General features: G+C 46.2%; 1 protein-coding gene and 1 long non-coding RNA gene across 5 annotated transcripts in view; one reads left to right on the top strand and one right to left on the bottom strand.

Annotated features, from left to right (window-relative positions):
* Window positions 1-158: 158 nt before the first annotated feature.
* The window catches only part of ERN1 (endoplasmic reticulum to nucleus signaling 1), a 33,073-nt gene continuing 20,572 nt past the window's right edge, over window positions 159-12,659 (bottom strand). For 2 of the 4 annotated variants that reach the window (XM_027654252.1, XM_027654253.1), the window contains exons 6-22: window positions 11,741-11,863; window positions 11,203-11,304; window positions 10,487-10,748; window positions 9,792-9,870; window positions 8,967-9,129; window positions 8,063-8,181; window positions 7,468-7,659; window positions 6,636-6,891; window positions 5,742-5,832; window positions 5,280-5,469; window positions 4,705-4,804; window positions 4,062-4,261; window positions 3,711-3,858; window positions 3,103-3,230; window positions 2,407-2,530; window positions 2,107-2,174; window positions 159-1,919 (exon numbers count right to left, since the gene is read on the bottom strand). In XM_027654252.1, the coding sequence (XP_027510053.1) occupies window positions 1,713-1,919; window positions 2,107-2,174; window positions 2,407-2,530; window positions 3,103-3,230; window positions 3,711-3,858; window positions 4,062-4,261; window positions 4,705-4,804; window positions 5,280-5,469; window positions 5,742-5,832; window positions 6,636-6,891; window positions 7,468-7,659; window positions 8,063-8,181; window positions 8,967-9,129; window positions 9,792-9,870; window positions 10,487-10,748; window positions 11,203-11,304; window positions 11,741-11,863 (2,552 nt within the window). In that variant the 3' untranslated portion in view covers window positions 159-1,712. Of the gene's footprint in view, window positions 1,920-2,106; window positions 2,175-2,406; window positions 2,531-3,102; window positions 3,231-3,710; window positions 3,859-4,061; window positions 4,262-4,704; window positions 4,805-5,279; window positions 5,470-5,741; window positions 5,833-6,635; window positions 6,892-7,467; window positions 7,660-8,062; window positions 8,182-8,966; window positions 9,130-9,791; window positions 9,871-10,486; window positions 10,749-11,202; window positions 11,324-11,740; window positions 11,864-12,214; window positions 12,288-12,659 lie in introns of those variants that run through there. The other 2 variants (XM_027654254.1, XM_027654255.1) reach the window with 2 other exon arrangements.
* On the top strand, window positions 1,557-3,843 carry LOC113952332. Its single transcript, XR_003529514.1, has 3 exons — window positions 1,557-1,657; window positions 3,019-3,261; window positions 3,730-3,843. It is a non-coding gene; the product is annotated as an uncharacterized LOC113952332 (long non-coding RNA).

The raw sequence follows: 12,659 nt of genomic DNA, 5'->3' as shown, positions 1-12,659 counted from the left end.
AGCAGGCAGGCAGTGGTTTGAGCAGGCTCAAAAATCAGGCGTGTGCCTCTTTTCCAGGGAGGCAGGACAGGCTGCTCAGGCAGGAGCCTCTGCCCTGCTCGCTGCCCCCAGCCCAGTTTTGGTAGCAGACCCCAGACACACATTCTCACTAAGAGCTGTGGGGTTTTAATCTGAGTACAAGTCTTTATTTAGTAGATTTATAAAAGAACTTTACATGGGAAGTACAAAAATATGAAATAGGCTTTGAATCTTCTTAGGTAAAATAACCATTTTTTTTTTTTCAAGCTTTAGAAACATGTAACCTGCACAGTTTGGCATCTTAGGTAAATTGCTCTCATACATTATAAAACTAGGAAAAAAGCTTCCTGTAAAGTAGCTGTATGCACCCAATCATACACAGTACTGGCAATAATTTATTAGTTTAAGACACAATGGCACAGTCATACAAATTCCCACTCTGTAATTTCTCCTTTAATTAGTCCATTGAAAGATGCAGTATCACTTTCCTCTTCCAGTTGTTACGAGGTGACTAAATACAAACACAAAACCGATTAAGACTGATTTGGCGTGTTTCATACCTGTGCCACTTGGATTTGATACCACTTTGTAGTAAAAATTAAATAAATATAAATACCTTAAATAAATACATAGTTAAAGAACACCCCAGTTACATTACAGAACTCAGCGTTTCTTCATCCTTTGCACACATGAGCTTTGTCACAACTTCAGGGCCAGTGAAAAGAAATACTGCATCCTTCCACACCCAGGCTGCCAGGCATGGAATCACCAGCCCACACAAAGAGCTCCATGGCACCCCTTGAACACTGCCCTGGTTTCTCTGCTCCTGACAGCTCTCCTTGTTTCCTCTTTAGCTCCTTTTCCCAGGACTCTCTCACCTCTGGCTCCGTTTCGGCAGCGCTTTCCTGCTGCTGAGGGACAGCTGATGAACCACGAGCAGCTCTGGGCTGCCAGGGCTGTGCTTCCTGCACTGGCTTGTGCAGAGCTCTTCTGACCCTGTGATTTAAGTCGAGGACTGGTCAAGCTCTTCTGTGAATACTGGTTGATATTAAACAGTGAGGCTTGTTTTTAAAGAAGGTAAACCTTGAACTGATTTTTCAAGTCAGTATTTCTAAGAAGTTTGTTGTATCTGCTCAAGTACGAGGGACTAATTTTCTGGGGCAGTACAGATTAACCAGCAGTGGTTCTTTCCTACTGGTTTTGGATAACGAGCAATGATTCCCTTTGCAATCACTGGTGTGCCCAATACCTCATGGGGCAGCAGTGCAATGGCAGGTTTGGATGATTTGCTACAACCAAAGGGCTCCTTTTGCAGTTCCCAGTCCTCAGTAATTATGATTTTAATCACTGTATTTTGATTTTTTTTCTTTTTGTAGAAAAACATATCAGTTACAAAATCACATACAGTACAGGGATGTTGGGTGATGGTTTTATCCAGCTTTTGCTCTCCACTTCCACAGTCTTGAACACTGCCCTGGAGTACATGACTCCATCCCCAGGGTTCACCACTTTACCTCACTCCTTGGGCTCCCACCACCTCCTGATCCAGCGCAGGCAGAGGGACAAGGCACTTTTTGGAAGCTTGGCTTCTTCAAAGAGAGAGAATTCAGCTCTTTGATCCCACTTTTCCCTGCTAAAGGTAGGCCTGTGCTTGGAATGTTGGTCCCAGAGAAGAAAGCTCCATCCCTGTCCTCTCAAACAGTGTCTCCTGCAAGGCTGAGCTCTGCAGAGTCCTCGGGGTAGTACTGCTGGAACAGTCTCTCCTGGCAGCAGATGTGCATGGCGTGGTAGGTGTGCAGGAGCAGGCGAGGGAACCGAGCTGTGAAGTAACACACAAAGTCCTCTGGGATGGAGCCCAAGGTCTCCTGCACTTCGGGAGGGAGTTCCCTGTAATGGTGCTTCTGGGGAGGAAAAGAGAAGATGGGAAACTCAGTTTATGTACGAGGAACCTCTTGTAAATAGAGCTGTTGGTCTTCCTGGACAAGGAAACCTATTCTGTCGTGAAGGAGCTCAGTGCCTCAACCAAGGGATGGCACAGGCTGGCACCAAGCAGGGGGGGTGTGGTGCTGAGGGAAAGGAGTCCTTTACCTTATTTCTCATGGCCCTCAGAAGGTCCCGTACTGAGCCTCCCTTATAGGATCTGAATTTTCGAAGATCTGCAAGAGAAATGACACAATTTCTTCTTGTGTTGTGATGTAGTTTTAGCTGCTGGGGTGTGTCCCCACACCACAGATCCTTGTAGGGCTTTTTCAGTACATTGAAGAAATACTTCACTGATAAGTAAAGGTCATGTGCCAAAGCACAGACAGTGTTATCCTTACTTTCCCATCCCAGCAAACTGGGAACAGCATCTAACTCCCTTCCCCTTATTAAAACACTGCCCATTACCTGTCTGAAGAGGAACAGTGATGTGCTCTCTCCAGTCCATTTTCACCACTTCTCTTCCACCTCTTTCTAATTGCTTGACTATTGGACCATCTAAAGATTCTTTCTCTATCCGGTCACTGACATCCTGGAGGAGACAGTCAGGTTATTTCCAGTTTTATTTCCGAGTTTTTCCCAACAATTTTAAATTGCTGCTTCTGGCCAATTACAGCCTGTCCTGGTAATGAAGTTAAAATTACACTTCACTCCTTGACAGTGCTTTGGAATAGGATGCAGGAGTTTCTGAAATGATTTGTTTCACCATCTGCCAAAGCTCTTTTAGCACAGAGGAGACAAAGCCTCAGGTCCTCAGTCAGTTCCCACCCCACATCAGGACATAATCACTCCTGTTCCTGAAACCCCCTCGGCCACATCCTCAGCCCTGTACTGCTGGAAACCTTCCTCACACCAAAGGAAGTTGATAAGAGCATGTTTTGGCCTCCTAGACAAGGTGGTACCGGGTCAAAGGTTGGACTCGATCTCAAAGGTCTTTTCCAACCTACTTGACTCTGTGACTAAGCCAATTCCTTAGGAGCTACTCCCAGGTATTACAACTTGGCTCTTCACTCCTCACAGAAAGGCTGTGGCTTCTGAATTCAAGACTTGAACAAAGTCTACAGGAGTCCTGAGAACTCAAGGAGAGAAAAGGTCACCACAAACCTGAAAGAACTGGAGCTGTTTCTCTAAACTCCAGAAGAAGGGGTGTTTCAGCACACAGCTGGCAGACGGCCGTTTCTGAGGGTCCATGTTTATCATCTGCTCGATTAAATCACGAGCAACTATGTCTTCTGCAAGGAAAAGGGTGCAGGGAAATTTATGGTACTTCTTTAATTTTTGCTACACACTTAGGCTGTGAGGAAATGTAGCATTTTATATTTTTTTTTTTTCAAACCACCACAATACTGTTTTGTACTTTACAAATTCATCATGGTCTCCACTTCCTCCTGCCCTGCTAGCTCACGTGTGCCCTCAGGGACATGCTGGGCAACAGCAGGAAGGCAGAAGGGTTGACTCAGAGACTAAGAATATCACAGTGCAGCTCTGTCCTACCCTTTAACTACAGGAAATAACTTCACAGGGTTCCAAATGTGTACCCCAGAGATGCTGTGGGGTACTGTAACTGAGAACTTTAGGCCCTTTACTTCAGGAGTACCTGAGGAGTAAAACTGTCACTGCTGCCAGGCTGGGAATCCTGTGCCATATTTCTGTCATTTCTGTTGGCACTTAACACCGTGGGACTCTCCCTGATCTCTGTGGTGTGTCCTTACCATGTCTCCCTGCATCCAGGGCCTCCAGGCTGTATGCTCCCTGCAGGATGTTGGCTTGCCGCTGCAGGGACTTGCCAAAGGGGTGGCCACCTTCTGACACCACGTAATAGAAGACACAGCCAGCTGAGAAGATGTCCACGGTGTAGGTCTGCAAAGAAACAACCTTTAAGAGCAAAGACATATTTTTTCCCCCTGAAGACTCTGATCATCACAGGGTGGTTATTTTGCATCTTGGAGCAGAAGGAAATTTCCAGAATGGCACATTGAGCTGCAAGGGAGCCTGAAGGCCCAGGCACCAAGTCCTGTGTATTGCAGGGTCTGGGCTGCTCCTGGGGAAGGGTGAGGACTTACAGGGTTCTCTTTGCAGTCCTCACTCAGCATCTCCGGGGCGATCCAGCCCTCGGTGCCCGGCACGCCCGAGCGGCGGCTGAAGCTGTGCCGACCCACCGCCAGCTTCTTGCACAGCCCGAAGTCTGAAATCATGGCCTTGACCTTCCCGTGGGCATTGGGCATCGAGATCAGGATGTTGTGGGGCTTCAGGTCTCTGTGGACTGTTACAAACACCCTTTTACCACTCAAGCACTCCCAATGATATTTGCACCTATTTCAGTGAACCTTGCCCAGGGCTGAACCACTGCTTGCTAAACTGAAGTGCTGACTTCAAAGGATTGTCATCACTTTGTTATTCCATCACCACTACTCCTCATGTTCTATATGACTTCTATCCAAAAAATGCAGCACCCTGCACTAACAGTAAGGACTAGCTTCAGTACTCCAGGGCAGCAGAATGTTACAGGGACAAGGCTGGCGTCAAATCACAGAATGGTTTGGGTTTCATAGGACCTTTAAAGAGCATCTCGTTCCAACCCCCCTGCCATGGGCAGGGCCACCTGCCACTAGGCCAGGTGGGCAGACCAGAACCAGAGCAGTTTCTCTTCTTTTTCCAGTGCAGAGAACGTCCCCCTCACGCAGCCCTGCCAGGAGAGGCTCTCACCAATGCTCAGGGAGTGCAGGTACGCCAGCCCAGACGTTGTCTGCTGCAGGACAGTGATGGGCTGTAAGCCACGGTGGCTGAAGGCCTTTTGCTCCACGTACTGCAACAGAGAACAAGCAGAGTCAGCCCCAGCACTGCTCAGCACCTGCATAAATGGTAAATCCATGCACTTCACCCCCCCAGAAAGGTTCAACTGGATATGTTGTGCCAGCTGGTAACACAGGGAAAAGAGCTTTGCTTTGGCTGAAGGTGCTGATCTCTAAGTGTCATTCAGAGCTAGAATTCTGTAGAGCACTGTGCTCCACCAACAAGGGCTGACAGCTTTCCAAAGTCTGGGTGGTAGGAGGGGGAGAATGACTAGAAAAAAAAAAAAATCTAAAAGACAACAGTGTCTGTCCTTAAATCAGTCCAGGGTTAGGGGTATCTTCCTAACGCTCTGAAAACACCCCTCTCCCAGGAATGTGGAATTGTCACAGAGGTGATGGTGGCAGTAATGGAACATCCCTGTGTCAGGCACTTCAGCAGCTGAAGCTGGAGGGCAGTGAGGGCCTTGCAGGGAGCAGTTCCCCGGTCACCTCCTGCAGCGTGGCCGCGCAGAGCTCGATGGCGATGTACTGGAACTGCCGGTCCCGCTCCGTGCAGAAGTACCGGATCACGTTCGGGTGCTCGTCCGACTCCCGCAGCAGCTGCACCTCCCGGTCTGCGAAGCTGAAGCACTCGGGGAGGATCCTCTTCACAGCCACATCGCGGTTGTCAAAGGTGCCCCTGCAGGCAGCGAGGGAAACCACAGCAACCTTCACACTGTGCACAAAGCGTGGCCAGAGGAATCGGGGACATCTGGGCACTAAATACTTCTTAGGGAAGTACAGTAAAAGTTTTTGCTGCAGAAGAAAATGCATGAAAATACTCCAGACACAGGCAGAAAGTTTCACTTCTGCTCACATTAGGTATGTGAGGGCATTTATAAAAATAAATTAAACGGGCCTAATGCAAACACAACATTCACTGGTCTGTTCAATGCACACGTTCTCTTCTACCTGTAAACAATTGTCCCTTCAGCTCCGTGTCCCAGTACATCTTTGGGGTTAAAGGAAATCTTGCCAACCATCACTCGGTTTGCATCTTCATCTGAACAAGAAAAGAGGAACAAGGATCGGTTTAGGATGGGGCAAGTTTTTTTGTTTTTTTTGTTTGTTTGTTTGTTTGTTTGTTTGTGGGGTTTTTTTTGGTGTTTTTTTTTTTACAACTGCACAGCCTTTGGGGCCAGTCTGGAAAAGTCTCTTTGCTCATGTTTAAATTTAACACATAGATGATGAAAGCAAATGAACATCTCCACGCTGGCACTCACCCTGAGGAGGGAAATACTCTGTGGACCAAACGATCCAACACTGAGAGTCAAAACACACACACAACACCTGACAGAGGGTCTGCAAAGATGATGGCTCAGGGCAGTGAGAGCTGAGTGGTTCTCAGCAGCCAAGCTCTTTGTAGAAGTTTATAGATGTTGAATTTAGGAAATGCTGACTGACAGTTATGGAAGTGGGTTTAGTAGCAGTTCCCCTGAACAGCCTTTGAGGGGACAAGTGAGTGCACAGGCAGACCAGGCAGGAAGGCAGGCAGTGTGTGCAATCCTTAGTCCTTGATTCCAGTCAATCATCATAATATGTGGTTTTATTTAAATGACCCTCTCCCTGGAATGGCTACAGGTTATAGGAACACACTGCCATGGGCAGCACAACCTCTCAGCTATTTGTGTAATGCAAATAATCCTGCACAGGGTCAGTGCCCTGGGGTGTGCAGAGGGTCAGGCTGGATGAGGAGGATGGGTCTTTTCATTTGCTGAGCTACAAAATATCACCAGTAACTACTTCAGTGTATCAGCACAGACTGGGGAAACAGAGACCCAATAAACCCTGTTGGGTCAGCCTTACCTCCCTCCTCTTGCTCAGTGGAGAGGCAGCTCCCGCCGTCGGATGTGGAGATGCTGGAATAGGCAGAGTGGTTGGAAGCCCGTGGGGACAGGTTTGGGGTGCTGCCAGCTGAGCTCTCCGTGCGCCCGTACGATGTGTCCAGGAAATCCGCCTCGGGGGGGAGGTCACTGGGGGCACCAAAGGGCAGCTTCTGCTGCTGCAAGAGCTGGATCTTCTCCTCCAGCTGATGCTGCCTCTGCTGCTGCTGATGGACACTCTGTGAGAGAGACCTCAGTGAAGATTGCACAGTCAGGTCACACAGGGGAGCCCTACAGCTACTGGGGAGCTGCATCTGAAAGGTGGGAGTAAAACTCTCCTGCCATGTCCCTGCCAGCCCTGCAGGCTGGGGAACATTCACACAGGGTTTCAATTTCATTCTGAACTTCCACTGTCAAGTTGAGAAATCTCAGGGGTTGGTTATTATGGCAAAAGCTGCTACTAGGTTGGCCAGGTGTCTTTAAACCACATAAGGATAAAGGCTTGGATCCAAAACCTGGAAAACCTGACAGTGGTTCAAGTGAGGAAGAGAGGAGTGAAGCCAATGGTGTTAAGATCTTATCTAAAAAGAGTAACACCTACAAGAACCACAACTGGTAAATGAAAGAAGAAATCTCTCCAGAGTCGGCCCAAAGAAATCACTGTTAAGTCAGATTTGTAGCCTTTGCTCCCCAGTGCACATCTGTGAGGAGGGAAAATCCCTGGATGTGTAACTAACTCCTGTATCATTTCTTGGCTGTCCAGTGTTACCGACTCTCCCACCACCCAAAAGCACAGGAAGCCAGCTCAGCATTACCAGGGGGTAGGTGATGATAAAAGCCACCCAGCCCACGAGCAGGAAGGTGCTGAGGATGATGGTGGCCATGTCCTTCAGCATGGAGTCCATTGGAGCCTCCGGCCGCGGGAGGGGCCGGGCAGGAGCCTCCTCGATGTCCTGTGGGGCAGCAGGAGACCCTTCTGTGGAGGAACCTTCCACGATGCCGATGACCTGAGGCCGAGAAAGCTCTGTTAGCTCAGTATCTCTGTGGGTGACGAGGTGTTCACATCTGGCCTTTCTGCCACATCATTTTTAGTCATTTCTAAACCTGCCAAAGTCAAAGTTTTTCCCCACCCCTACATGTGGGGGAAAAAAAAGCACCTGAAAGCCTTAATTGTGAAATAAGGAATGACACAGCATAATCCAGTGATTCTGTGTGCTGAGGACATGGAAATCTGACACAAAAAATGTGAAGTAATTCCATGCTGTTTCCTTTCCATGTCCTTCCCCAACTTCTACTCCTTTATATTCTTTTACCACCCAGTAAGATAATTATTCTCATATAATTATTATATATTATCTTATTGTCACATATATATAATATATTATTCTCATATAATTATTAATCACAAACCTCTTCAATAGTGGCTTTCTCAGAGTCAGCTGGAATCACGTTTTCAGGTCTCTTAGGTAAGTTGCTTGGGAATTTCTCCAGGATCTTTGTAGGGGCAGATAATGGTGTTTCATGGTGCCCTTTAAATAAAACACGTTTGTTGAAATAGAAAGTTGTCCTTTTTTTAGGAAAGATATCCTTGATTTCAACATCTTTGCTGAAAAGCAGATATAAAGCTGATTTACAAAAGGCTTGAGAACACCACAAAATAAGATGCTCTATATAGCAGGAGAGGAAAAGGGAAAATGAAAGGCAGAGGTGCCCCAGCACAGAGGGTTGCATGGGAATACAAACTAAGGAAGTGCCTGTTGTACTGCAGGAGTGAGAGTATTAACAAGGAAAGGGGTCATGGGAACAGAAAGGTGGCACTTAAAGAAGTTGAAAGCTGCACACTGTCCCAGAGTTCCTACGTCATAGAGGCATCACTAAAAACTGAACTTCAGACAGTTCCTCATTTTGGAAGCAAAACTATAAATACCATGAAAAGTCAATTCCAAAATTTGGGGATTTGGGACTCACAAGACAGGCTGAGACTTAATATTCTTCAGCTTCTGTGTTTTAATCCATTTATAAAATGGGGAACACATGACCATCTGATCCATATGGTGAGAATGAAATTAAGAATACAGTATTTACAGTAAATAATAAATAACCTGTGCCCCTCTCTGAGGGAGGGTGCAAACAAACAACAAACAACTTTCCACACATGGAGCTAAGCCCTCTTCACCCTGTCACTGAGTCACAGGAGCCTTGGGAAAAACAGTGTCCAGTGGATACTTAAACACATTAATTCATATGCAAATGAGGATGAATTAGAAACTCTGGCTAGAACTGGGTAATTAAGGCCACGAAGGGCCTCCCACACCTATCAACAGCCAGTCGTTCCAGTAGTTGAGCTTGTGCTTGTCCTTCAGCCTCCCTGAGAACTTCACATCCGTGCTGGGGGTGATGACACACTCGCCCTTGTCCTCGATGGTGACTCCCTCTGTTTTTGGCCCCTCCAGCAGGGGTATGGCACTGCCTCGGGGCTGGGGAGAGATTATGGTTACAGTTATTGCTCCTGTGACCTTGGACTATTTAAATAGGTAGCAAAATTAAAAAATGGAGGTCAAATGGGGGGGCAGGCAGAGATTACTGGCAGCACTGTCACCGTGAGCAAACACGGCCACTCTGCCCTCAGCAGCTGCTTCCACAGCCTTGGACATTGGACCTCCTCAGGGATATGTTGCCTGGGAGATGAGATTACTCCCCCTATTTTTTTTCCTAAACAGGATCTGTATTTCCTACCTCTTCAGCCACAGTGAGAAAAACAAAACTATGATGCAGTTTCCTCTCTGTGGGGAGTCACTTTGATGAACAAATCAGCAATTTTAACACAAACCACAAAGCACCACCAAGAGCAGTAACCTCAGGTCCTCTCTTGCTGAGCCTGCCTGGCACAGTTCCTGAGGAGCTGCAGTTCCTGCTCTGCAGCACTGAAATGATTCCTGAAGCATGGCCATGTGTCCTCGGGCTCACTGACAATTGTTTCAGGACACACTGAATTTGCCATGCATTTCTTGATAGCAATCTGCAATAACCCCAAATTTCTGTAGATGTACAGTGTTCAGTGTTTTATTTTCCTTTTTAGTTTAATATGTTTTTATGTGTGTTTCCATCTCAACCCTTTTTCCAAGCCCACCCAACTCACCACGACAGTGACCCCCTCGTGCACCATGGAGGGCGATGCGTACAGGCTGGTGGAGTATTTCCCCACATACAGGGTTGGGCTGGGGAGAGACAGGCAAGGTTAGCAACAGGCAAACGGATGTTTTACCATCTCAGCTAAAACCTGGGCAGCACAATCCTGCAGAACAAGTGCATGACTTTCCCCAAGTCATCAGGATTTGTTGTCCTGAAAAGCCAGGATCTGTAAAACTGTTTGAGGTATTGGTGAACTATGAAGACATTCTTTCTAATTATGAAAGCATTGTTAGTTCATCACTCACAGCACTTACTCATTTGATGTAACTCATGTCCTAGTTCTGTATTTTTCAGTAACTGGCATTTCCCAAAATGTTGTGCACCATTTTTATAATGTCAAAGGCTTCACATTAGGAAACACAATTTAATTCCACATGGGAAACTACTCAACACAGAACATCTGATAAAACTTAGGAATATACACTTATGTGTGTATAACCTAAGTTTCTGATAAGTTTTTTGGTTTGGTCTCTGACTTTACACAGTAAAACATCAAGTATTATATGACATAGCAGTTGGAGAACTAGAGCTGATTTTATGTATTTTCACCATGTTGCAACTTGGAGCACAACCCCTGACCTGTGTGTAGACAAGGTTTTAGTGACACATGGCCAGTGAGAACAATGGGAATTTCACACTCACGTCAGCTTGCTCTTGGTCTCCGTTTCCTTTGGGAAGGGGTATTTCCACTTGGTGATGTGTCCCACCTCCCCGGACATGAAGGTCAGGTAGCGCAGGGTCTCGATGCCCACGTTGGTGTGCAGGACCTTCCTCAGCCCCTCCCTCTGCCAGATGTAAAAGGCCACCACGGGGGAGGCGTAGTTCTGGATCCACAGCACGTCCCCGGACTCGCTGTCCACCGTTACCACCAGCCCGTCCCCGTTGGACACGAAGTGGGACATCTCTGCAACAAACACACAGAGCACCTGGACTGCTGCAGCTCCAACAACACAGAACAGTTATGCCTCAGGTTAACAGGAACCTTTCCTGGCAGAGCAGCTCATCAGCAGAGCTTTTGTCAGAGGGGGCTGATACCAGCTCAGCTGCCATCCCAGAGCACTGCACTCCGGTGCTCCCGGCAGTCAGGTGCAGCACAGCTCAGCTCTGCTGCCTCTCCTGCCATTTCTCACTACATTTTAAGGAAACACCTTCAAGAGCTGCACCTTCTTAGATTCACTTAACCTGGAGCTACCTAACAGGGTTGAGATACTGCAGTATGTGAAGGATAAAAACGGGCAGAAGATCAACTGCACAGAAATCAGACAGACAGCCTCACCAGTTAACTACTGAAAAAATCAAAATATTTCTGCCTGTACACAAAACCCCAGTGCAGGGGGAGACAGCAATCAAATTCTTACTGTATTTTATGTCTTCATCAGGCAGAGTAGCTGCATAGTCAAAATAGGTGGCATTCCATCGCAGCTCCTTCTTCTTGGTGTCATACATGGTGATGGTGTACTCTGTTAAAAAATATACAGTCTGTGAAGCAAAAAAACCTATGAGAGAACAGAATCAATCACCTCAAATCTGAGCCACTCCTCAGTCACCACACACACCCCCACTGCTCTCTCACTGCATTTTCCCAACACTATCCCACTCAAGGAACACACTCATAGAGGGGTTAAAGAACAAGTCTGCAACACTTAATCCTTTTTCCCAGTCAGCACCTCCATGGTGTTGGTGTAACTCCAACAGTTACTTCACACACTTGCAATGTCAGTGGATATGCTCCATCTATTACCAATTCTTCTGTGTACAGTCTAAAATCATAATTTACAGAAGCTTTCCTAAGAAATAAACTTGAAAACCTGAGCTGACCACAAGGTCATTTGTTACAAGCCTAAACTTTAAGAAACACAATTTTCTTATAAGCTACAGGAAAAAAAAGCATATGACCTGTTCTGCCAAGATACAGGAGGGATGTTGATGGGCAAAGACTTTCTGTGAAGGAGGAAGTCAAGGTCTGCTGTTTCTCCCCAGTCATGAGGTCAACCACATACCAAATATCCTGCTTTTTACCTGAAATCATAATTTAAGCCACGTTACCATTCAGTTGGAAAAACTACACTTCCATCCAGTTTTTTTCAGTCTTCTTTTTTCTTTAGCAGCCTCATAAACTTAGCACAAATAAAGCTTTTTTAATAAAACAGTTTCTCATAGTCAGGCTTAGTTTCATCACTGGTCAATCCCAAATACTGATGAAAAAAACCCCAAATACAACATTTAGAACAAGAAGTACTTGGTTGAATGATTTTTCACACTGATAAAATCTAACAGAGCTCTGAGTGTAGATCCCATGAGTTCACAGAGGAGGAGACTGAAGGGCTCATATTGAAGGACAGTAGGTGGGAAAAAAAAAGTGAGGGTCACCTTTCAGATTGATTAAGGATTGTAACCAAACATCCCATGTAAGAATCCATCACCCACAAGCTTAAGAAAGTCTTTGACACCAACACATGTTTACAAGGTTCATATACACATTTTTCACTCCTTTACTGGAAAGGCACCAAATGGAGAACCAGAAGCAATACTGGGCCTTTAGGAGATTTCACAAAATCAATGCTAAATTCATCCTGATCTTCACATATTTTACTGTTGTGATAAGTAATAACTGTCCTTCTTTCTCCTCTTCTCCTCCCAAATCCATCTGCAATTAGAATGAGTCAGGGCAGTCAGCCAAAATTTTATCATTTGTAGCACAAATGAAGTGACTGTGCCTCAGATAAAGAAGGATGTCTGACTGTGTGGCAATGGGATTTCTATTTAATTCTAACTGTCTGGCAGTCAATGTCATTTATTATTGTAAAAAGACTTT

This window comes from Corapipo altera, unplaced genomic scaffold (genome assembly GCF_003945725.1).
Source record: "Corapipo altera isolate COAL_440 unplaced genomic scaffold, ASM394572v1 343, whole genome shotgun sequence".
Taxonomy (NCBI): domain Eukaryota; kingdom Metazoa; phylum Chordata; class Aves; order Passeriformes; family Pipridae; genus Corapipo; species Corapipo altera.
This window is presented reverse-complemented; position numbering and strand designations above follow the sequence as displayed.